This window comes from Pelecanus crispus, chromosome 12, assembly GCF_030463565.1.
Source record: "Pelecanus crispus isolate bPelCri1 chromosome 12, bPelCri1.pri, whole genome shotgun sequence".
Classification (NCBI taxonomy): domain Eukaryota; kingdom Metazoa; phylum Chordata; class Aves; order Pelecaniformes; family Pelecanidae; genus Pelecanus; species Pelecanus crispus.
In genome coordinates this window covers 21,484,834-21,511,550 of record NC_134654.1, presented here as the reverse complement: position 1 = coordinate 21,511,550, position 26,717 = coordinate 21,484,834, and the positions used below count along the sequence as shown (strand labels likewise).

At 40.7% G+C, this 26,717-nt stretch overlaps 1 protein-coding gene across 2 annotated transcripts in view; it reads right to left on the bottom strand.

Moving 5' to 3' along the window:
* GRB2 (growth factor receptor bound protein 2) overlaps positions 1–23,168 on the bottom strand; it is a 49,431-nt gene extending 26,263 nt beyond the window's left edge. For both annotated transcript variants that reach the window (XM_075719475.1, XM_075719476.1), the window contains exon 1: positions 23,042–23,168. In XM_075719475.1, coding sequence (XP_075575590.1) covers positions 23,042–23,119 — 78 coding nt within the window. In that variant the 5' untranslated portion in view covers positions 23,120–23,168. The remainder of the gene's footprint in view (positions 1–23,041) is intronic.
* Positions 23,169–26,717: the final 3,549 nt, after the last annotated feature.

The window sequence follows — 26,717 nt, the reverse complement described above, 5'->3', positions numbered from 1 at the left end:
TCACCATCTATTTGCACTGCATTTTCCCCAACTTCAGAATGCAACTGTGACTCCCCACCCATGCATTTCAATCCCTGTCCTACTGAAAAAGTGAAGTAAATGGTGTTGAAATCTCATTTTGAGATGAAAAATGAAAATTACTTTTAAAAAGTCTGCACAGGATTTTATGAGCAATCGCTGCAAAGTGACATCAGTGCTCCAGACAGGATCTGAGAATCCCTCCACAAACTGTCAGTCCATGCAAAGAAGCTGTACCTCCTACTGTTAGGATGGGCAACAGCAGTTGCATCTGCACCTTTGGGAAAGCATAACTTGGCTCTGGCCATAACATTTACCAGGCATACTGATGGAGAACAAAATTATATAAATGTGTGTCACACAGAACATACAGATCTTTATTAAGCAGACTTCACATACTGGCAGAATGGAAAAGACTAACTACTGATAATTAGACCAGAAAATATAACTTAAAATACTGCAGAAAGCCTTTCCTACTGTGTTAGGAAAAATCAGTCTCCAATCTCAAGGCTATGTGAATCTTTCAGATGTAAGACTTACTGCAGTTGCCTTAAACCAACAGATATCACAAACGGAAGACTTGCCTCTCATCAATGCAGAGCTGCCACAACTCCGGTATAATTTTATGCAAGAGTCTTATGGTTCTTGTTTATAGAGACAACCCTTTACTCACTCAGACTGACAGCAATCTAACTCCTGCTTTGTCAAGAATGAAGTTCGGCGGTAAAAAAGTTTTGCATTTGCTACAGTAAGGGATCACTGTGCTCATTTGAATTACCCTTCTCTTACAACAGAGGAGATACGACCCATACCAAGCATCAAAGTCAACGAATCCTCAACATCTTTATTCTTCCTTCAACCCTTTACAGCTCCTCACAGAAGTTATTACTGGGGGAGTGTCACAGCAACAGAACTTACATCACCATCTATTCCCCCTTCCTCCTCCACTACCCCAAATGGAACAGGCATGCTATCACTAAGCCAGCTCATGCAATTCTTTATTCTTTGCAATTTCCTACCTCTCGTTTGAAAAACAAATACTTCACTGTTATCTAAAAATATATTAAAACATTGCCAGCAACTCAGCACTCAAAGCAAAACAACCATCACCACCCAGTGTGAATGCACAATAGAAGCAGCATTTTTGGTAAGGCAGATTTTTAAGGAGTTCTTGAGAACAGCAAGAAAAATAATGCAAGTTACAAAAAGAAAGGGCTGCTCTATTATCGCCAAGAGAATGCTGCTCTGCCATCACGAGACTCAGCCAAATGTATAGCCCGAGGGCAGGAATGAAGACTGCAGTTTGACAGCAGCAAAAGCATTCCGCAGCAATGCCAGCTTAGGGTACACTGATCCAACTCCCATGCCAAAGCTGGTCTCCCCCCAGTGCAGCCAGCACAACTACTTTAAATGAAATCAGAGACAACCTTAGCTAAAAAACCCCCAAAACCAAAAAACAAACCAAAACCCAACAAACCCCAAACAAAAACCCAACAAACCCCTCTCTCCACTGCTGGCTCTCTTCCCTGACCAGTTCACAGTGCAAATGTCTACAAATGTCTGCACTAGCACAAGAGTGACACGCAAAACAGAATATCCTGTTTGTAAAGCAAAGACATGTCCCCAAGGCAGTGAGGCAGTGATTCCACAAGTGAAGTTTCTGACAGAGCTAAGTTAAGCTTCTCCCAGTACCTTCTTCCCTCCAGCCATTCATTCTCACCTCTGCACTCTCAATCCCTACCCTGTGCTGGCCCATGTGTTTGAGAAGTTAGTCAAGACTGAACAGGGTGAAGGAAAAAAAACAACCCAAACAAAACCAAACCATAATTTGCAAGGGCTCCATTTTTTCCCAACTTGCTCAGTCCCAATGGAGCTCGGTCACTTACGTGAATTTTGTGTCAACAGAACACAGGAATTAGCAACTGGAGAAAAAGTTCAAGTGGTCCCTGTACTACGAAACAATGAAGCCTAATTAAGTGTACCCTCAATGTACTCAAGTTGCTGCCCCAACTGCCTAAAGTGATGTTCCTGCATGGCACGCTTCTCCCTAAGCAAAACCAGGTGTAACAATATACACCGTTCTACAAAAAGGTCCAATTTAGATGAGCTATAAAAATGACTGAACACACACAAGGAGAAGGAACTGGCTTCCTTCTATGCCAGCTTTGTTTGATGTACTAACACATCTTTTCCCCATCCTTTCCAATCTTCTTCCCTGTCCTCCAAATGCAATGTCAGGATGGGAACTGGCAAATATGCTTGATGTTCAAAGATGACCAGTAGAACAGTCAGAGCAACACTCAAATGCTTTAAAAAGAGTTCCCTGCAGTATCTAATCTAGAAGTCCATTGGTGTAGTACAATAAAATCTCAAATATCCTATGAATCTGTTTGAACAGGCATTACAATAAAATGCAAGCCTCTTAAAGACAAAGAATCATATTTGCCTTTTAACTCCCACAATCAGCAGCTGTCATTTTGCTTTCTTTCATTTACAGGCCTGAAGAAGCAATAACACTTATTTCATAATTGGTGCCTGAAACCATAATTGGTACAGAAAGGACATAGCTTCCTCCACAAGTTTAACACAAAGACCTCTTGTAATCCTCAAAGTTCGCCTGACATTTGCATTAGTGTTCTCAGTAAAATGTACAAGCCCAGTGCAGGAGTAGTCCCTTTCTCCATCACAGACTAGAAAGTTAACCTTTTGTGATGAAAGTTGACCTCCCAGTAACAATAAGTGAAGTTGTGCTGTAGATCCTAAAAAGCTAGATAAGTCAGTGCTCCAATTCAGTTGTCCCTTCTTTTAAAAACACATGGCTACACATGTTTCCAGCATCTTGCATTAACTTCTCTGTAATTGTAATAAGATCGAGAGACACTCCATTAAGTTTCATATTTTTGTGTGTTAAACATCGGGACAAAACTCTGGAAAATCCCATTTCTTTTCAGAAAAGCTAGAAAAAAAAAAATTCTGACCTATCATGAACTAAGGATCTGCAGAGGGTCCTCTTATTTTAGACTCCCCAGAGGAAAAAGTATTAAACTGAAAATGGAATTCTTAATAACCATTACTTATTTGTTGTCATATATGGGGGAGTTTCATCCTTTATAACACAAATGAGTTGATTTACTCATAATTTTAGATAGTCTGTTTAGAAAAAAAGAAAAGCGTATTACTCTAACTAGGAAAGTCTTTGAGAGCTTGATTATTTCAGGATGATAGAAACATTTTAACCCGAAGTTTCCAGAATACGCCTCAACTACCTTTTCACTAAATTTTTTGTAGCTGTTGAAAAAAGGGTTAAACCCAGGACATTTTCAAATCTAGAGACTAAGTGTAATGAGATCAGAATAATAAGATTACCATAATCTCTCTCACACACATAGCCAGGATCAGCCCTAAACTCTTCATTTTGAGACAGATGGAAAAAGCATGAAATCAGAGATAACAGGAGGCCAATTTCCTAGAATAGGCAGCTTTTCAAGGTTCACCATAGCCATAAGTCAGTATTTTGCTAGATTTGTACCTATTTAACCAATTCTAATATAACATATTGGAAGGGAGAATCAGGCATCTCCCAATCCATACTACATAAACAATAAGAAAAAGTAATACATCAGTGTAATTTTAATATGTTGCAGAATATTAAAGACTAAGAGACTAATTTAGTGAGACTCTACCTAATACCATTCCCAGGTGCTTTAATTGGAAACACAGCGAGTAAAGAGGCAATCATTTGAAAAACAAAGATCTAAAAACTGCACATGACTAGAGACTGCTTATTGATTTTTACTATAATGTGGATAAACACTGTTAAAATAGCAATTTGCATCTGCAACCAGTTTGACACAAAGCAGTCACAGGAACGGCCAGTTTTAATCTTGGTTTAAGACAGCATATTAAAGAGATGCAGCATGGAATGATCCCTTAACTCTTCCATTCTGCAGGATATGAATATTGGGGGGAACCATGAAATAGCCTCAGATACACAAGACAGCTGAGGGTGATTATGGTGGCCAGTACCCAGGTACCTCAGTGCAACCTGGCCAAGAATCAGCAATAGGGAAACTTAAAGAAAAAAAAAGCATGTTGTATTTTAGAACTATGATGATGGAATGGATGAGGAAGGTGCCTTGAGATTAAATAACTGTTAAGGGAAACAGAGGTAAGCAAGAAATTATCCAAGCAATTAAAACCAGACTGGTAGGTATAAGATAAATGGAAAATTATTTTTCAAGCAGCTAACAGCTCCTAACTTTTTCCAGAAAAAGCCCTATCCTGTAGGTCAGCAAAAGCCTCAGGTTCTCTAAATCAAAGCCTGCAACATGAGACCTTTGACGTTGGATGTGAAGTTTAGCAGTATTGTAAGCCAGTTATGCAAAGACCTGAGAAAGAAAAAAAAAAAAAAGAAAAAAAAGCACCACAAGATCCAATCTCTTACCAGCAGGTTCACTTGTCAGTTCAGACTAATTACTCTCATAAGTCTTAGAGCACATTCACAGTTTGTGTGCATCTGCTCTTAGCCAATAATTTTACAGCATGTCTTAATTCAACCTGCAAAAAGCCTGTTCACGCTCTCACAGCCCTCATGATTTTGTAACATATTATATAGCCATAGACACAATTAATAATTTGGTTGGTATCCACACAAAGCTCTTTCTATTGCCTCAACTCTGTCTGTACATATGCATAACTTGCTGCCTCACCTTATCTGTGCATTTAAAATGTTAACTCTCCTTTGTGGCAAAGACATGCAGATCTGCAAAAATCACTTCAAGCCGTTTCATTTCAGGATGGTTCACTGACGAAAGCTAGAAGAAGAGACCCTATCACATCAGTTCCGCAGGGCTGGTCAGACAATCCTGTCTACATAAAAAGAACAGCAAAACCAACAATAGTGTAACTTCAACCTCCTGTCAGGGATGATTTTTTGCTCCCTATCAGAATCTTAATCCAACTCCATGTAAACAAACCCTTTCTTAAAACAAGACACCTTCATAACTAGGTTATAAATTCAGTTATAAATGAGCGTTGACTAAAATAAAGAGAAATTAATGAAACTTATCTTCCACTGTACAAATCAAGGCAATTTCAGCGCATACAACTAACAACATTTTGGCTTAGCAGGACATAAGAGCTCAGTTTTCCACAGTATAAAAAACACCATTTAGGGCGGCACCTAAAATACTAATTTACCACTAAGGAACTGCAACTATATTCTTCAGATAAGAGATTTGCCACCTGCAGAGTGACAGTTTTAATCCAGCATATTTTTGACTGATATAATTTATTTAGTCTGTTTTTACTGACATGTCTAGCAACATCTCAAATTGGAGGGAAAGGCACAGGTACTTGATCTAGCTGATCTTCAGAGGGTGAGAATATTTCACAGAGACGGGAACTCTTCTTGTCTTCCAGTAAATGCAAAGCTGCTCAGACTTCCTCTCTAGTGGGACCACGCACACACAAGAGGAAGACACTTGCAAATGGTTTCTGATTAGAACACTGAATATCGTCTGACTCATTCCTGTCACATTTGCATAATGCAAAGCACACCAAGAGATCTTGTAAACCTTTATGAGAGCATAAGTGTACATATCAAACTAAGCAAACTGCTGGCAGTTTCCACAATCGGCTCTAGAACATTATACCCACTTAAAAACATTTCACAGAACGTCTCCAATCTCATAAAACAGAACCGAACAAGAAGAAATGAGATGCAGCTTTACTGTACATTACATTAGCACCATTGATTTTCCTGCCTGCCCACATAACACTGAATGAGGGAGAAAGAGAGGATAATAAAGAGGCCGTTTAATGGAAAAAGATTTTTAGGGGACTTGCTTTTAAAGGCCTGATATGGCACGTTGCCATTTTCTTGTGCCCATGTTTCAACAAGACGGGCACAGCTCCCAGCAGGTCATCAGCCACACTTAAAAAAAAAACAAACCCAAACCAAAACCAACCCCAAACCAAATCAAACCAAACAAACACCAAGCAAAAAACAGCCAGGATTATGCTGGTGTTGCACTAATATCCTGAAGTTCAAAGACAGTTCAAGCAGTCCATTCTTACTCCACCACTGGAGGTTGTTATGAGATACAACAGAACTTTCACTTAGCAACTTTGGTCATTTCCACCTGGTCAAGCTCTGCTAAGAGAAAAAGATTTCAAATAACAGATGTACTGAAAGACTCTTGTTAGCCAAAGACATCAGGTACATTCCAAATTCAAACTTCTGGGCATGCAGGAAGCAAACTTAAGTTTCAAAAAAAACCAGTCAACAAAGCAAAGACATCAAAAACCAAAAAACCAAAAACCCAAACCCAGGAAAAAAAAAAGGATTTCAGTGGATTTTGCAGCTAAATAACCTTTGTGAAAATATATTTAATCACAACTCTGCTTCACAGGTTGTTTTGCGAAATGTTTCTAACAATTTTAAAAGCCAAGAAAAACAAATTGCACCGACTGGTTATGCTCAGTTATCTTTCTAAATCTACAAAGTGAACAAAACAACTTGTTTCAGATATAAACCCTTTATTTCTTTTCCAGGTTTCCTTAGCTCTTTGATCATAAGGGATATAAGTTATATGTCAATATTCTTAACATTGTACCCTCAGTCATTTTACTAGGAAGACTTGGGCAATATACTTAATCAACCCCAGCTTTTACACAACTGCCAAAAATGACAGCCTCTGCTGCACAAAGCTTCTTCAGTGCTTTCACAGCAACTCATGCCTTTAGCATACGTAAACCTCAATAGAACAAATGCATCAAATTCTATAAAAACACAGAGTAGGGTTGGTGTACTAATGTCTCATGTTGATCTTTAATTCATGATAATTTTAAGAAGAAATGTATGATTGTTTTCAGTCTGCTATGGAATAATGAACTATTATATCCCCAAAATCTTTTAATAGCATTTAAGTTTAGCATATTTTTGGGTCACAACAGGCCTTAGTTGAAAGTATTGATTCAGTCAACACTAAACCAATTTTCTTTCTTCTCCAAACTCATGAGATGATAGTTCAATTTCTGGAGAACCAACAGTACACAGAATGAAACCCCCACAATTCTGTACTCACAAAGTTGGAATAACAAAATTCAGAATTACATTGGCCTCAATTTAACCATAAAAAGACCAACAATTTCTGGATTAGCCTTTAAAAAGAAAAGAAAAAACACATACCCCACCAGAGCCTGTAAAATATTCACTCCTTGGTAGGCTGAAAAAAGAACATCCTTTGATAACTAACGATAGACTGAGGAGTTAGAGAGGACGTCTGAACCATAAACAAGGAATTAGATACTGAAGAATAAGGATCATTCCTTTAAAACAAGGACAGCTATCAGAACTAAATGGCCTACATCTAACCCCAAAAGGAAACCCATACGGAATGTCAGAAGCCATTATGAATGGCAAAAAGTGAAAAGATACCAGTAACCTCAACTTTTGAAAAAGGAGGAAAGATGACCGCCATACAGTAAGAACTACACGCATGCCAGAGAGCTGCCTGACGGTCTGTGACATATACTCATTTCAGTGTCAAAACAGTGTTCCTACTCTGACTTAAACTGGGAAAGTGCAAGGCCCAAGAACTCCAACACAAGTTTAACTTGCATTCTACCTTAGAAAAAGTCCAAAAACCACAGTTGTGGGGACTTACTGAAAGTAATCTTCTGAATCATGCACTGTAGGGGAAGGGAGAGGGGAAAATGAGGAGCAAAAAAATGAGGGCAACATCTGCACGTCAAAGTGACGCTTTAAAAAAATTCCCCTTACGAAGTTCCTCTTTCACTTCAGGGCTAATAAAATAGCATTAGTTTATGTCCAACTCTTCATAAAAGGAAAATAAAACATTTAAATGGAATTTGCTCACACCAAGTGAGAGTAGGAGAACTTTGTATACTTAAGAGACTGAGCCTACAATAATCATTGTAGCTCACAATCACATGGACTGGGAAAAGAAACACCCAAAGTTACTCAGGGTTAGAAAGAAAAACAGTACACTGATACAGGAATCAATTTTTAATTTAAAAAGTTGCACTACCTACAATATCTCAGAGTAATAGAGAAATATAAAACTGATAAATAAGTACTGATACATGGTTGGTGTTTGGGGGGTTTTTTGGTTTTTTTTTTTTTTAATGTAACATACTATTAGAAACACCAGAGATCTCCACAAGAGAATTCTATTGCTGCTTTCTTGGCTTATGGGCAAAAAAGAAAATCAAAGACTGTCCTTACATGAATAATGCAGAGATGCAGATACTAAATGCCCAAAGCTGTAACTTGCTCCAGAATCCTGAAGTCAAGACAGCTGAGGCACCAAATTCTTTATGGAAAAGATCAGAGATAACTAAAACCATCTCGTAATTAGTGTCTCAAATTAGAAGAACTGTTCCAGGTCAAGAACAAATTAAAACAAGAATAGAACTCGTTATGGCTCCATTGCAATAACCTGGAAGGGATATCATAATATGCAGGTCACTGACACCCTAGGGTATATTATTTGACCACAGACTAATTTTAAGCTCCCAAATACATTATAGTAGCACAATATCTCCATTGTAAGTCTCAGTAAAAGCTAAGGCACTAAAACTCTCCTTTACTGGGAGATTCCAATCAGGAGATCAATGCCTTGACCACAAAAAACTCCCCCGCCGGGCCCTGAACAGGGGTCAATCATTCCTACAGAACAAAACAGGATTTTTAGACCATGCGTTAGCGTGGATGCATTCAAAAACTTTCCCAAAATTGGAGATCTGGGAAGACGTCAATATGTGGAAGCTGCCTCACTAATGTACTCACAAACCAGGATCAGGCCTTATCTACAGATATTAAATACACATCTTGCAACATGACAGATGCCAGTTGGTCCCAGCTGGTTTGCAGCAATATTGCTAGTATGCAGCCATAAAACCTCCCTGGAAATACAGCTATCCAATTAAGTTGACTGTCAAGCAGCTGTTTGGAAGCTGGGCTCTTCTGGCAAAGCTATAAAAGCAAAAAGCAGTCTTCACCTCAGACCTCCATTTAATCAGTGGCAAGAGAGAATAAAAATATAACTCCATATAGAAGACAGATGAATCACTAATTGAGATAAACTAGAATAGTTGCAAGGCCAAGACTCAGGCTTTTCTAGGTTTTATGTGGGTTGCTTCATTAAAACAAAAAAACAAACTCAGGTTTTTGGCTACTCATCTCCACAAATGGACATGTTAATGACACAGGAACTAACACCAGCCCCCCCACAGTGACTTAATATAAGGTTAACACAGAAACTGAAGGGTCAGCATCCACAGTGGAGGGAGGCTGTACCACAGGGATCCCAGGAGGGGCTACGCTGTTCAACAGCTTCACGAGTGATCTGAGAAGGTGACAGAGGAGTGAAGTGGCAAAGTTCGCCAAGACAGTTATTAAGCATACTCAAACCTTAAAATTGATGAGTTGCATGGGTAACTTTTAATACTACAAGACCAAGTGATAAATGTCAGATTAAATACAATATGCAAAATAACATGCATGAGGAAAAACACAACCAAAAACCCCAAAGAACTGTAACTACATGAAGCTATAGGTTTTAAACAAACTATTACTCCTCACCAAACATCCTGGAATCATGGGGGTAGTAATCTGAAAACAAATTAGAAACATTACCTAATATTCTGTTAAGAAAGAACCAAAACAAGTATTTTGACACTGTAAATCTGTTCTGTGTCAGCCCCTGAATACTCTGAGTACCTACACTCAATCCATCTCAAAAAATACTAAAATGAACTAAAAACATTGAGAAAGGAATAAGGATAAATTGAAGTATGGAATGGTTTTGCACTACAGGAGATCAGGCTCCCCCAACTTGCTTCTCAGAAAAAAAAAAAAAAAGCGACAGACAACATCTGCAAATCTATTCTCCCCATGGGAAGTACAGGGAACAATGTTTTCCTACCATATCTTGCAAGGGGAGGGGCACAGAAGAGAAAAAAAAAGTAAGTAAGATTCCCAGGTAGCATGTTTCAAACCAAAGGGAATAAATTCTTTCCACACAGTACATGTTTACATTATGGGAATTTAACGCTATAATGTACAGATGGATTCAAAATGGGTTTAGAAAGATGCACAGAAGGTGTGGCCATCAGTGGGTGCTAAAACACAATAGTCCAGATACAGCCTCCAGCTGAGAAAGTCACTAAAGCTTGACTATAAGAAGCCAAGACCTCATACAAGGAAGAAGATGATGTCCAGTGCTAAATGTCTCGCGCAATACAGCCAGCACTCAAGGGGTCCATCTAGCTCAGTCTCTAATGGCAAATAGTACAGACATTCAGAGAATAGAGGAACATTATATGTGTGGAGTTTTCTTTTACTTTTAATCATGAAAATTGCATATCATTCATTTCAGATGGGAACTGCTCCCAGAATTACATGGGACAGTATTTTAACATTATAAAGGGTAGAATTTACTTCCATAGGAGAAAGTCTAAAGCATAATCCATTATAAAGATATAATAAACTTACTATTATCTGTGGCAATGAACACTGAGTAGGAGAGAGCTGACTAATACGGGTAGTTGTCAACATGGTACAAGGGCTGTGTAAAAGGTCAGCTCAGATCTGTCTATGATAGTGGTGAAAAACCCTTGGCAAACCAAAGCACACCCCAGTAGTGTCACGTGTTCCTGCATTAGGACACAAGAGCTAGCTCTGCTCATTTGAATGATGCCCCCTCCCCCCCTTAGAAAATCAGGAGTTTTGGGGACCATGACTGAGGGAAAACAGGTGGGTTTACAAAAGTTTGATGAGGTATGGCCAGACTTCTCATTTTGGACTGCAATCCTGAACAAAAACCAGCTAAATCCAGTCAGATTCAAAGCAAACTAAGAAAATGGTATAATTGTATTTGCTTTGTGAGGACTTTAAACTACAGAGCCCAAAAGGGTCTAGAACTATACTCTCATGGGAAAGAGAATCACAGAATGCTTTGGGTTGGAAGGGACCTTTAGAGGCCATCCAGCCCAACCCCCTGCACTGAGCAGGGACAGCTTTAACCAGATCAGGTTGCTCAGAGCCCCGTCCAACCTGACCTTGAATGTTGCCAGGGATGGGGCCTCCACTACCTCTCTGGGCAACCTGTTCCAGTGCTTCACCACCCTCATTGTAAAAAATTTCTTCCTTATATCCAGTCTGAATCTATTCTTCTTTAGTTTAAATCCATTGTTCCTTGTCCTGTCACAACAGGCCTTGCTAAAAAGATTCTCCCCATCTTTCCTATAGGCCCCCTTTAAGTACTGAAAGGCCGCAATAAGGTCTCCCCGCAGCCTTCTCTTCTCCAGGCTGAACAACCCCAACTCTCTCAGCCTGTCCTCACAGGAGAGGTGCTCCAGCCCTCGGATCATTTTGGTGGCCTCCTCTGGACCCGCTCCAACAGTTCCATGTCCTTCTTGTGCTGAGGGCTCCAGAGCCGGAGGCAGTACTGCAGGTGAGGTCTCACCAGAGCAGAGTAGAGGGGCAGAATCACCCCCCTCGACCTGCTGGCCACGCTGCTTTTGATGCAGCCCAGGATATGGTTGGCTTTCTGGGCTGCAAGCGCACATTGCTGGCTCATGTCCAGCTTTTCATCCACCAGTACGCCCAGCCTCCGCAGGGCTGCTCTCAATCCCTTCATCCCCCAGCCTGTCCTGATATCAGGGGCTGCCCCGTCCCAGGTGCAGGACCTTGCACTTGGCCTTGTTGAACCTCATGAGGTTCACACAGGCCCACCTCTCCAGCTTGCCCAGGTCCCTTTGGATGACATCTCGTCCTCCTTGTGTGTCAACTGTACCACTCAGCTTGGTGTCATCTGCAAACTTGCTGAGGGTGCACTCAATCCCACTGTCTGTCACTGATGAAGATAATAAACAGCACCAGTCCCAGTACGGACCCCTGGGGGACACCACTTGTCACTGGTCTCCATTTGGACACTGAGCCGTTGACCACTAGCTCAGACACTTCCACAGAATGCTAATATAAAACTCACATAAGTCACCCATGGGTAGATTTCAGTAGCCGACCAGACTATAGAGAAACTCTTTTATCAACATATTGCCTATCTTTAATAACTTCAGCTTTTCTGAAAGTTAAAAATAACTTTTCTTCTCAACAAATAAGCTTTACAGGGAACTTATTACTCAATGCAAATAGCATCAACAGTGTCTCTAATCTTACTGCAGCATCATGAACATGTTTGTAATCCAAACAGAGAGAGGTGGAATGAAACACAAGCTTTTCAAGGAAAAGAAAGCTCAAGAAAGTTTATAGATACATCGGAAGCCTCTTTTTACCTATGTTCTTCCTTTTTACATTACCTAGATAAACTGAGTGAAGGTAACAGCTTGCAAGATTTCCAGATATAACAGGCTGTAAAGGAAGGGGTGGAAGCCAGGAAAGATGGGTCAACTATAATCACTCTGGTTATCTCTATTCTTTGTGACCCTATAAAGACAGTTGCTAGTTTCAATCTGGGTCTTCCTAGGTAGACTCACAACAGTCTTCATCTATCCATCCTGGCAGACAGCAGGTTACACTCAACCTAAAAGGCAATTTTCAGGAAAAAAACTGAGGAAGGTATCACTTCTTGCTAAGAAGTACGGAAGTGTCAAAACAGTTTGATGCTGGAAGAAAGTTTAAGCACCCTGGCACAAATAGTCAAAACAGACAAATCCACACATTAGTTTTTGACAAACTATAGTTTCAGAGGTAGGGCAGAGTCATGGGTACAAAATATATTTTAAGAAATAAGGACAGAAGTGAACACAAGGAGGAAGAAGCAGCAACTTCTGCTTCCTCCATTCCAGTGGTCAGAAGAGAGCCTGAATTGCCAGTCCATGCTTTATCACTTCCAGGGCTAAGGATACGTCTTGACAAAGTATTCTTCAAGGACATGCAAAACATTACAGAAACATAAAATTTAGCCATGGAATATGTGCACAACAGGTTTTCCTGATATTGCCTCAACAAGGCACGTTTGTCACACTGATGTTCATCTCACCAAAATTCAAGTACTGTTTGAAGGCAAGGTTGGGAAAAACCAACAACATTTTAAATGCCAAATTTCACCTTCAAAAGTTTTCATTGTACTTGTCTCCATCACGGCTGCCTCTTTCTCCTCATTTTCCCCCTTGCATTTGTTTCTTCCCTTCCTCTGCAAGTTAGGACTCACTTTGAGCACTTGTTTGCCTTCCCTGCGCCCCCGCCCAAGAATTTGGGAGTTTTCCCTGATTAGTTATGCCCCCAGTAGTAGTAAAGATTAGAGCAAAAGACCTGAACTACACAGGAGCGCAGGGAAATACCTCTTACTTAAAAGTGGCAGATTTTCCAGAGACACTAGCAAAAGATGCACACTTCTGCAGCTTAAAATCCTTCTTAGTATTCTGAAATAAATTCACTTAAACCTGGAATCTAAGCCTAGCTCTTTCCAAGCAGACCATAATCTAGTGTTAACAGCAGAATGTAAAAGCCAGATCAAATGGTTAAAATATCACTTTCATATTTATGCTAAAGAAGTGTAGGTAACAAAAGAATACTCAAAATCTGACTGCACATAAGGAGCTAGAATGGAAAAACCTACTGAAGCTCAGCAGTTGTATGGCTTAAAATTTTGTGCCAATTTCTCACAAATCAGAGGGCTGACTAGCTTAGACCAAATCTTCTGCACTAGCAGAGCTGCTATGATTAGTGGAACCTGCTGGCTCATACATAACTCATGAAGAATTCCCCCCTTTCCTCCCAAGGGAAACAATTTTGCATAACAGCAGCACTTTCCCCCCCCCCCCCCCCCACATGTAAACCTGTAGAGTTTTAGTACGAGTTAGAGCAAGAAGTAGGTTGGCTCAATGCAGAAAGCATGAATTCCAGAGACAAATTATTTAAATAAGAGGTTTTAGAGACAAACCGTATAATTATAGTTCAGCTGAACTTAAAAAAAATGCTTTCTGCTCTCTGCATGAGGTCCAGTTGCAGTGGAGCCAACACGCAGTTCACGACAAAGCGTGCATGCTGACATGAACGCATGCAAAGAAGCTAAATGCAGCAGGTACAAACAGAATAAATCTACTCTGTTAAGTATTCTCTTTCTATATTTTATTTATAAAGGTCAGTAATGTTTGAACATCACAATTATAAATTAATTACTCTACAGAGCCTGACAATCTACTTCCTAGACAAAATAGCAGTCCTAACTTTTGCCTTATTCCAGTCACCATCCTGACCCTCCCTGATGGGATCAAAAAACCAACTGATTTGATGGATCTTCAATGACAGGACTGTCTGTTTTCACAACCTCAAACAATTGGAGACAAAAGGATCCAAGATCAGGTACAGAGACTCAAGTGACCAATCATTCCTTAACGGGAAAAAAAGCCTCTTAGGCTCTTCAAGACATTTAAGACATTTTTAAAATGAGCTTTTATTTAGTATCCACATAAAAACACTATTCTTTTAGTAAAGAGAGAAATACAGGCTGAGGAAAATTATGAACACAACCATTTAAAATGCAAATTTCAGATGCATCTAGTAACTAATCAGGAAGCATTGTAGAGTAGCATCTGGGTTTCAGAAATATAAATATCCTAAAAATAATTATCATGAGCAGTTTTGGAGACTGTCAGTTCACTTTTTGCTCTATTAGAGCTCAGCTGTACAACCCCGTGTGTTTAGCACATGTCACCATGAAAAAATACATTCTTAAGTTTGTTAAACCAATTCTCACTTGAGTTGTCAGATGGTGGCACCAATCATGCATATGAGACATGGGAACAAGTTCAGGCTCCACCACAGACAGTCTGCTTTACAACCGTTTCTCTATTCCATTTAAACACCTACTCTTATGAGGTGTTACAAGATGACTTCAAAGTTGAAGGCATGCTCCACTCATGAGCAGTACTTTAAATACTCAGCAACAGGGCATGAGCCTAGAATGTGACAAACAAAGTGCAGCTTGAAGCTTGACAGATTGAGATTGACAATGCTGCTGTTCCATCTAAAAAGATACGGATATTTGAGGGAAAGGAACAACTTTATACAGCATTCTCCACACTGTAGATCATGAAGGGGAGGGAAAAAAAAAGAAGAAGAAAGTATTCTCCTATCCTATTTTCTCTCCCAAGGCCCAAAGGATCTAAAAACCACATTTTTATTTCCTTGTGTATATTCTAGTCACTGATGTTTGACCAACTTGGGAGATAATGTTAACTGCCACTGCAGAGCTAGCAAAGGAAATGAAAGAGCAAGAACTGCTGGGGGATAAAGCTGCAGATAAGAACTTGTGTATCAAACTACTGCAGTATCAGTTTGCTGATCTGCATAGAAATGCAGAACGCATACAAGTCACCTACTCATTTGCATTTTGAATTTAACAGAATTTTCAGAGAAAACTGGAAATGATAAGAGATCAAAGGCAGCTTTCCCAACAAAATGCTAAATAAAGCAAGTAAAAAATAAAATTGAGACCTAGTACCTCTTTTCACTAGTGCCCCAGTGAAATGGATTATTACACAAAAGCTCAATTCTTAAGTCCATAAGATTAGGCATCAGAGGAAGAACAAATGCATTTCCTTGGTCACTTTTCTACCTAAACATTACATTCACAAATCACAGCTTCATCTCTCTGGCTAGCACCTATCCCACCAGCACTGAAAGAAGGGAGCGAGGGCAGGGGGGAAGAGGGGAAATAGGCTTATCCTTTGCTACACACCTTGCTAATTAAGACCTCCAGAGTAGCCAGCTCAGACATGAATGTAGCACACACCTTGTAACACAGAACTAAGCACAGGCTAAGTATTCATCCACAGTCCTGTGTAAGTTTTGTAAATCATGCTGAATCCCGTAATGTGGTTATCATTACTCCAGCTACCTGAAAGTTAGCTTGGACATAGCTACAGAAGATACAGTCTCATCTCTTCACTACACAGTGCAGACATCTGTAATCCTCTAGGCAGAGAGGCACGACAAACTCCTCTTATTTCTGCTTACTGCTTTAACAACACTCTGCTGCAAACCTGGAAAGGACGTTCTGCAATTCAATACCACAGACCAGAAGAAATGTGAAGCTACATACACAGTCACGCAGGAAAAACTAAAACAAAACTCATCTCAACTAGTTCATGTATGTTGCCAAATTCTTTGCTGATGCCCAATTATGTGAATGGTTTTAAATGTGCTTTTTTTGGGGGTGGGGGGGAAGTAGGGGTGTTTGTTTGGCTTTTGTAAAGTTATTTTTTGTTATGGCTCTAGAACTAGCTTTGATTTTTCAAATCTTTCAAGACCTACATAAACAAAATCATTAACAATTTAGCAAAGGTTTTAATTCAGAGGTAACCAGCAAGTTAAGCATGGAAATCTGGCATCATTGGTATAACAGCCTTAAATTAACACAACAGTTCAGTCTCACAACAATTGTGAAAGCATCCTAATGTTATCTTTAATAGTTCCTCCAGTTTAGATTTATATTGTAAAATTCATCATGTTTGATGAATTAGGTTCACTTTTTGCTCAATGTGAGATTGCAAGATTTTTGGCTCCAGTGTTGTTAGGGGACTAATGCTTAATTTTCTTTCATTTTCAAAGAAATAGAATTAGTTTTGCCCAGCACATTTTTTCCTGAGGTTTAGGCTTTAGTTATTGACTTCTGGTATATAGCCACTAGCAACTTTAAAGCACAAGGGATTTTATCAAGGGGTTATATAGTTCACTGCTTATGTTAGGCTGAACTGTCCACAGACAAACTGGATTCCTTATCTCTTCTCACTTAGTTGGATCCTTACTGATTACAGCAAGAAATCAGAAAAGTCTGAATTTCACTACATACAGGATCCCTCCTCCTCCCCCATTTAGCAGGGCTCTGCACAGAAACTGGAAAACTACAAATACTTACATTTATGACACTCTCAATCCTTTATACATGCCATTAGAAGTCATAATCCTTCTTTTCTTCCCTCAACTGTGATCAAGCTTTTACCATTTCCATTTAAAAAAACCCCTAAATCAAAGTTAGTCCATTAACACCTGGGATGTCCCTCAGAATAACAGATTTTATTGATCTGAAATTCTCAGACATTCCCTCATCATATAGTGATCATGAGAGAAATGTCACTGACCCAGAGGGGAGATGACATTTTTGTGTTGCCAGTAAATAAAAACACGTCACATTGGTTGCAGTTTGACACGCATGTTGAACAAAGATAAATAATTTAGCAAGCCAAAATTTGATTTGCTGATATGTCTGTGCTAACACTTTTCAGAAGTCTGTCACACCAGTCATATCAAAAGCTGGACCTCGCAGAGAAGCTGTAACAATAGCACTTCTATTAAATTGGCAAAAGGCAGCTGAAGCTTCAAATTAGCATCATTTCCCCTGGTTATAACAGAATGCAATACATGCTAAGTCAATATAATAAAATTAGCTGAGCTGACCACTAGCTTTAATCAGTGTCGTTTGACATTCAAAACTCCAGTAGGCTTCGGGCTGCACACAGCTCACAGGAGCTCGTTTTTTTGTTTTCAGTGACAAGTTTAAATAATCATCACAAATAGCTACTAAATAAAAATAAAGATGCAATTTTTATGGAGGAATGTGTTTACTTCTTGCTTGCAAAGACTGCTTTACACCTTCAGTCTGGAATACTCTGTATTTATGTCTTCTTCATAGAGACACCTTCAGCAACGCGATCTTGCTCTACGCAGGTCCAAGCTCATTTACAAACACGAGTGCTTTCTTTTTTGGGCACACGCACCTTGTGGAGGTTAGGTAGTTTCTTCCCACAACCCTTCCCCCTCATGCCTAGAGAAGTTGGCTAATAAAACACATCCCACCTTCAGATTACTACCATACATAAGAACAATAATATTTGGGAAGTTTGTACTAAAAAGATAGGCATTGAATAGTTGGGTAGACCAGAAGAATGCAACCTCTTACAGCAGCATCTCTGTGTAACACATATCTCCAACTGCCAGGATGCCAAATCAACTATATTTAAGATAACTGCACTTGTCCTTATGAGCCTCTGTAATTTTCTGACAGTTTTGTCTTCTTAGACTGCAATATTGATCACATATTGATGACAAATACAACCTTCATTCAAGGCTGCCAGCCAAGGAACGTGACCTAAGTGCACCTTTACAAATCAACTGTCACAACAGAGTTGCCACTCACAGCTAAGTCACAGCAAAACGTAGGTTGGAAGGGCCTCTGGAAGTCACCAAATCCATCCTTCTGCTCAAAACCAGTCTAATTAGATCAGAGTGCTCAGGGACTTGCCTGGGTATCTCCAGGGATGGGGATTCCACAACTTCTCTGGGCAACCTGTTCTAATATTTGACCTATTTCACTGTAGAGCACATGGTGCTTGCAATTTGCCTGAATCATTAATTCAGAAAACTGTCTCTCACATATTAAAATCATCAAGAGCACACTGAGTTCACCCCCTTACAAAAAATGGGGAAAGATGAAGGAAGTGTGTAAGGAAGGGAGGAAGGATGAGAATGACTTTTCCCCAAAACAGAGGAAAAGTCTTTGCACTACTCTTCAGCAGGCCATAAACTTCTGTTCTCTAGCACAGACACCATGACATAACAGCCAATGCAGATGAGGTCAAAGACAAGGGATGATGAAGAAGAGAAGGGAGACCATGCTCCCCTTGTTCATCATGCTCCTCCCTCTATTCAAAATTGTTTCACTGTATCCAGACACAGAAAAATGGTATTCATACAGGAACTGAAAATGCCATCTCAGCATCAACTGTTTGCAAACACTCAATCCTCTTAAAGGCTGACAGAAAGAAAATAAATCTGGTGGCAAACAATCACGTGAACAGAACCTGCAGTGACTGTCAAGTCTATGATCAGAGTAGGAAAAAAAAAAAATCTTGACTTTGCTGAACAAAATTGTCAAGTGATCAAAATCCTATCAAGGAATTCCTTCTTTTAGCATATAGAGAAGCTGGCTTGTGTGTCACACAAAAGTCAAAACCCCAAAATTGAAGATGATGGCCCTCTATTTAAAACACTCCCTGAATAATTTTACTCATAAAAACAATCTGTAAGTGCCCCTGAATTAATTATGCTGACAGCTACTGGGAACAGGAACTTATTCAGTTCTTCAGAAGATCACTTTCCAGCTATGCCCCAACCCTACAACAGAAGGAGAAAGAGGAAATGGAGTGGGTTTTTTTAAAAAAAAAACACACCACCACAATTCTAACATTCAAGATATTCATGAATATATTTAGTGCTTCTGTATTAACCATGCAGAAATGGTTATCAGAGCACCATGGTATTAACTGTACACTTCAGATTAGGTGTAGGAGGAATAGAGAAAAGAAATGATGATGAGATGAGAGAAAGACTGATGATTTTTCTTCTCTCCTTCCACCCAGCCCAGCTCCTGCCAAACCACCAGCAAGTATTAGCACACTTTAGGTCTGGATACTTGCCAGTTAGCACAAGGCCAACAAAACCAGAAGCTGCGAGAAATACAATAGTTTTTGGGGACATAAAACATGAATAACAAATATAGAGACTGAAGTTCACTACTCCCAACTTCAATAAACACAGCAAGTGGAAGGGGAAAAGACAGAAAAAGCATCACGACAACCATCGACTATTCAAAGTGAAAAACAGTAAATCAAAATTTCAAGTAGGAATCACTCAGTTTCCTTTTTTCACTTTTTTAAATAATAGGACAGGCTATCTTCACACCCCTAATAGGATGCCAGTCACCAACAAGTTTTTGTGAAGCAACCACCAGTACATGGAAAGAACGGTGATCTGGAGAGCTGCAGCACTGTACTGTAATCAGAAGACACAGAAGGAAGCAGCAAGCTTTCCTTTCTCTGGAAAAGGCTCAGCAAGTAGAATGTAGTGTATTTAAAAAGTTTAAAGCAAGCTATCAGTTTGCATCTCCTGAATGGCAATACCACACACTGCTATAGAACCACTAGACAAAAGGATAAGAGGATGCAGTGTACTGCCAGGGTTGCAAAAATCATAGAAGCAGCTTTTACCATATAGTGCCCACAAAGGAAAAGGCCAAGCACTTTTCCTCTTCACTCAGCTGTTTTACAGTTGCAAGCCAAAGGTCAACTATCTTCACTCACTTTTGGAAACCAGCCACAAGATTACTAACAACCAGCTTAATGGCTACAGTTCAAATGCTTTTCAATCAAGTCCTGAATATGTGGGTATGCAGCAGTAATGGCACCATGACATCATAGGCAAGTTATCTGCTGAAATCAGAGGGAGTCAGACAGCATGCATCTTTGCCTTCTCTCCCCAAAGAGAAACATGAACTTCTGAGGAGTGGGAATTCAAGCATTAGAGATTTTGTTCTTTCCTTAGTGTGGCCAAGGCATAACATTTCAGTTACGGAACAATCCTTCACCATCATCATATATGCCATCAAACTAAGTTGGCTTTCTGGAGGTGCATCAAGTCAGGTGTCTAATAGCTTGGATTTAAAGAAGTCTTCACTACACGTCAACTTACATGTGCGCTTCAGCAAGGGATATCTAAAGATCAAAGCGTGCAGGTGCATTCAACATGTTACAAGTTTATTTCTCTTCCCAATTCATTCAAAGGCAGCAGGACTGACCTTATTAATAAGACAGGTCACATGAGGCACATGAATGGGATACCCTGAGATTTCTCAGTCATGAGCAAAGTACTAACAAAACAGACCTGGCATGTCTGACGGAAATTAATTTCCACAACCTGAAACACATTTGAAGTGAACCAGACTTTCAAAATGACAAAGCACCACAGAAGTTTGTCAGTTTGAGTAAAGTGAACTGTAACAATTCTAATTGGTTTTGCCTAATTTGTCTGAAATTTGCCAGCTTTGGACAGTGAACCTTACCATGCTGCACAGAACTCATCTCAACTATGTGCTGAAGAAAGATTCCTGAAACTCTTCGGAGTTTTCACTAACTTTAGGGATAATCTTGAGCTATTTACCATTTCTATGACTCTGTTTACTCATCTATGAAGTAAATATGTAAAATTTGTAGTTGTTTTCAGAATAAGAGCTGAAAGGAAATACAGTTTGAAGAACTGTTTATCAATGCTTTGAAGAAGTGTTCAGCCTAGGTTTTGTATAGAGTAGTAAAATGCCTCTCTGTATTCTAGGAAAAATACAATGATTAATGTAGTGTAAGAGCATATATACCACCATGTTTCTATTATTCTGACAAAATTTCTATCAATGGGATGACATCAAGTGGCTAGGACTCAAGATCATCTTACTATCAGCCACTGTGTGCAGCTGTAAGTTTTAGCACAGACTAAACTTTCAAAAGTCTAAAGAAGTTATTTTTCCTTTAATTCTTAGAGAAGTTTTAGAAAATTGCAAATTTTACAAGACCTTTTTTTCATGTACTTCAGCAAACTTCTACACCAAAACTAGATGAAAATAATTAAGAATACACTTCAAAATAAGCTATACTTTATTTTTCCTTCCTGTTCAGGATTTTCTACAAGCTGACTTCAGCTATGCTCTACTTCAAATACACTATAAAAGCTGAGGGTAGCTAGTAGTAACCCAAAACAGAAGAATATAGCTTAGGTTAAGAAAAATAAGTGCAAGGTTATCACAGAAGACTTCTAAAATTCTGACAGTCTCAAATGTTTGAAAACAGCAAAAGGAAATATTCTGGTAATTTACATAAACACTGGAATTGCGGCATATAGACCTAACAGGCATTTTTAGGCCAATTACGGGCCAGGGATGTGTAGGATATATACAGATGCAATTATTTTAAAAGTTAACAATCTCAAAGCATGATACATTTTTGCAACCTTTATCTGTTGATGGCCACACACACTATTACTGCACTTTTAACAAAGCCACAGTTATGTTATTGAAATATCAGCTATAAAAGACACATATTAAGTTTACATGTAGAAGCTGTTTTTTCCAACTTATCTTAAAATAGTAGTTAAATCAAGCCCTTCCCTGATAAAAATTTTGAGCAGATAAGTAATCCCATTGAGGTCTCCAGGATTTGATTTGTCGGCATATGCAAAGTTACAGCCTTACATCTGCAGAATAGGCACCTCTCAAAACAGTTTCTACTCAAAGCGTTTTAGAAAGAAGCAGCTTAAAATACTTTAATACTACATACATCACACTAGGAAGGTACAGCCCATCTTATATGTTTATGGAGAAATACTGACTCTGAATGAAACTCCATATGCAATATGGCTCTTATTACTTGGAAGCAACAAAGCCCAGAGCCATGCTTCACTGAGGCCAAATCACTATGGAGTTTTGTGTTTTATTCCCCCCCAAAATAAAGTTTTGGGCTTGTTCTGTGTGTCCAGTTGTTTTAAATAAAGTTTTAGAAATTCAAATATTTTTCAAATTCCTTTAATATAGTCAAGATGAAGCCTAAAAAGCCTTTGATATATTGAAAGAACTATAGACCAAAATTCCTCTAATGCGCTCCAACATCCACTTACATCCATTAAATATTCAGCCACAAGCTTATCACTCGAGTTCATCAGGACTGAAGATAAAACTCAGCACCAATATTTGACAGCCTGATGCTAAAAGATTATCTATGGAGAAATAATCTAATCACTGTTCTTTGATATTGGAATCCTTGGCAGGAGGCAAAGGAAATGAACACTAAATTGATCTTGATTACTTTAAGGGGTTTCCTCTCGTAGAAGGGAATTCAGCGTAGAGATTATCCTGTACTTCTGCTTACATGCTACCATGTTTACGACTAAGTTTTCAAATATTCCAATCTCGGAAGAGAGAAACGTGAGTCTTTGGGATGCACACTTAGCACAGAAATGAAACAGCCTCCTGCTCTTAAAAGAGGTCAGACCGTGGTTGAGGAAATCTTGGGGTGCCCCGTTAAAAGGAGATGGCGTTTGGCGGGGACACGAAAGAGGGTCAGGTCTGACGGACAGGAAGAGGCTCGCAGAGAAGCTGCACAGCCCAGGGCGAGCGAGGGAACTCCCGAGCCCCCACCCTCCACTTACCTTAAGGATATCCCCCCGTTTGAAGCTCAGCTCGTCATCCGCGGTGGCTTTGAAGTCGTACTTGGCGATGGCTTCCATGCTGCGGCTGCCGCGCACGGCGGTGCGGGCGGTGGGAAGGAAGCGCTCCCCGAAGCCTCCGCTCCTCCGGCGGCGGCTCCCGGCTCAGCCCTCCCGCGGCCCGGCTCCGTCCGAGACGCCGTCCCGGTCTCTCACATGCAGGGAGGCCGGGGGACGATCCGCCCTAGGGGAGGGGGAGGGGGAGGAGGAGGAAGAGACGGGCCATTAGGGGAAGTGGCACGGATCGATGGCCGGGGCCGCGCCCAGGGCCGCTCCCTCGGCCCGGCGCGGCGCGGCGCGGCGCGGCCGCCGCTTCCTCCCGCCGCCACTCGCCCAGGCCCGGCTCGCCCGAGTGACACGTCCCGCGGCCAATGGCCGCCCCGACGGCCCCGGGGGCGGGAGGCGGCAGCGCGGCCGGCACCGGCCCGCCGGGAGGAGCCGCCCGGCCCCCGCGGCAGCCGCCGACCCTCGCCCGCGGGGGAGCCGGGCAGGCAGGGCCCGCCGCCGGCGCCGCTCCACCGCCCCGGGAGGGCCGGTCCTGGGCTCTCCCGCCTGGCAGCGGGACCGCCTCTCCCGGGAAGCCACCCGCTCCTCGCTTTTTTAACCGCGGCGAGGCGTCGCAGGCGGGAGGCCACGGGGAGACAGCCCCAGCGAGGGCCGCAGGCGGCGAGCACCGGGGCCGGTGGGCTGGGCATGGCGGCTCAGGGGACGCGAAAGCGAACCCCGTCAGCGCCGGCCCGCCATGGAGACAGGCGGCCGCGGACGGGCGACGCGCTCCTTCCCCCCCGCTGCGCGGGGGAAGACCGGTCTGGAGACGCAGCCGACACCCGTGATTTGGGTTTTCCCATTCATGCAGCTCGTATCAATTTAAATACGGTAAGTCAGACAAAGCAGAGAATACTTCTGTGGGTCCTCTCTAACAGGACTTTCTTGGAATTGAAACGCCTATCAAAAAGTGTCCTAAAATAACGTTACAGCGACACGAAAGTTTGGGCTCGCTCTAATGTAAAAGCAACCATCCTGGAATTCCAGCGTCTTGAGCAGCAGAACACGTTAAAAAAATTTTCATAAGCACAGCATGAAAACGAGCAAGTTTGAGTATCTCTTATGGGCCCTGAGAAGAAATGTCAAACCTGGCAAGGCGTACACAGGCACTCTGAAACCACTGAAAAGGCTTACATCTTGATCTCAGGTTAGACTAGGAAGGATTTAATCTAACTCCCGCTACACTCGATAGCACAGAAGGTAAGGGATCAGAAAAAAAGTCAAGTAAGAGAGTCCCTAAGTCAAAAACCAGCAGGAATACCCCTCTGAAGAACCAGCGGGGAGCTGGTACTTGTCAATGACGATTCAAGACAGAAGAGATCTGACAAACACCAGCAAACCCACACACCTGCTAATTCAGTCTCTGTGGTTATGGCCCAGAAAGAGCCCTGATATATGCAAAGGCAGCAGATGGCAATAGTATTTTCTCATTTCGGAGAAAAACCTGCCTTACATAAACGCAGTTCAGCGATTAACAGACTTATATTCCACGAGTCCCACGTTTGCCCAACCTTCAGCTCCCTGTAAAGAATACTGAAGCTCAAGGCAAACACCTGAGCTGAGAATTCTTCCCAGGAAACTGGCAGAATGAGAAGAGGTATTTACAGGATTTACCTTGATCAAAAAAAGACCAGCTTAGTGAAGTCCCCAGGTGGACAGGGCTCAGGGTTTCCTTTGGTACCCGCACACAGCATTACTGAAGCGTCAGTAAGACTGACAAAGCTGTCAACAGCCACAAAGATCACAACTGAACAATCTGCCTGTGCCGCTGCAACTACTGGAAATGAACATACTGGATCCAAGCTTTGACCCACACGCATAATTAAAACCAAAAAGCGTACCATCTTAGCTACATTTTGATGATTCTAAAATAATTTTAGCTTCAACGCTGATGAAAAAGCATCTGTCTTTCTGATGTCAGTCTTCCACACTGTACTAGCATACTCATACAAACAGCAACAACCTTCCTTCGCCAGGAACATTCTCCCTTTGCCAGCCTCTACTGTGTTTGGTTCACCATCTCCTCATCTTTCTAACCTGGCCTTTTTGGTTTTTAAGTGATGGTATTTATAATTTTCTGCTATTACAGCAATATTAAGGAGCAACATGAATGATTGCGTATGAAGCAATGGCAAATGCAAATATTTTTTCAAGCATACTGTCTACATGTCCTGTACCTTTCACAGTAAACATCATCAGTTTCTATTCCTTCTTAAAGGATAAATATTACTGGCAGCAACATTTCAGTGTTTCAGACAGCACAATGCTACATTTGAAGATGCACATCATTACATGGGCACGCAAACACCATCAGCTAAGGGAACACTACTTGAAAACCCTAAGTTCCAAACCGAAGAATGTAACAGCAAGTTGCACAACTCAATACGCTATAGGCTCAAGTCACATTTAAAGAAAGAAATTACTGCCAGTTGGCAAATGTTCCTTTCTTTGGGGTACACAAGTATCACTACCTAGTACCGCATCAGCACCTAAGAATTCTTTTTTTTTTTTTTAACTGAAGGAGTTAATACACAACTTTCTTAGAGAAACTGATGCAGCATTTCCAAGAACTATACCGGCATTTCCCTGAGCTTAGCAGTAGTACAGCGTTGGGAAATTGTCCAGCACAATTCAAGATGAAAGGGATTCATCACGCAATTCTCTTTAAACATGCATTCATATTACTACCACCATCGTATATATTGTCAGCATATAAAGGAGTGATGTTTCTAGGTAACGATACTAACAACAGCTGCAGTGTAGAACAAAACTTTAACCATCATGACTTTAGGCAAAAGCATAGCTGAAGTTTAGGCACCAAAGTTACATGTAAATTAGGGAAAAGCTTTGAAAATATTAAACCAAGATACTTACACAGCAATTGTCAGAAAAGGTAAACTTAGAACATCAATTCCCTTAAAGTCACTTAGAAAGCATCTGCTGTTCACTAATCTTATTTAATAAGTTCTTACAGTCAGCCACATAATTATTAAAATACAAACAAACCAACTGCACAACAAGGGAAAAATAAGCTTACTGGGGAAGTAACTTGTGCTAGGTCTCTGCACAGCTGTAGGTATTTGTTTTAGGCAGACAGCAGTGAAACAGGACACCTTGCAAACACTGTAGTGTACCCCAGCTCCACGGACTTCAAATGGAATAAGATAGGTATGAATGAATAACAGTCAAAATATGAATATAATGAACACACATTACAATAATTATCAGATGATCTTACTAGAGAAATTACTAAGATTTCTCAGAATACCAATAGGTTTTTCACCTCTCGCCTCACTGTGATTTTGGGCAAGATACTTCTCTTGCTCTTAAAAATCTGGGAGGGGGAAAGGAAGAAAAAGCAGCAGATGCAGCTAACAGTAAATTCTTGTTAGCAATACAGTGCTGCAGCTCAGGATGGTAATAAGTAATGGTAAATACAAACCTCCCTGTTGTAGCCAACAGGAAACAATTCTCACATTCTTTTCAACAGCTATTTCAAAAAACATACAGGCAAAGGTAGGCTTTTTACACTGCTCTTACAAACAGTATTTTTTCTAGCAAGTGAGAGCTTTCT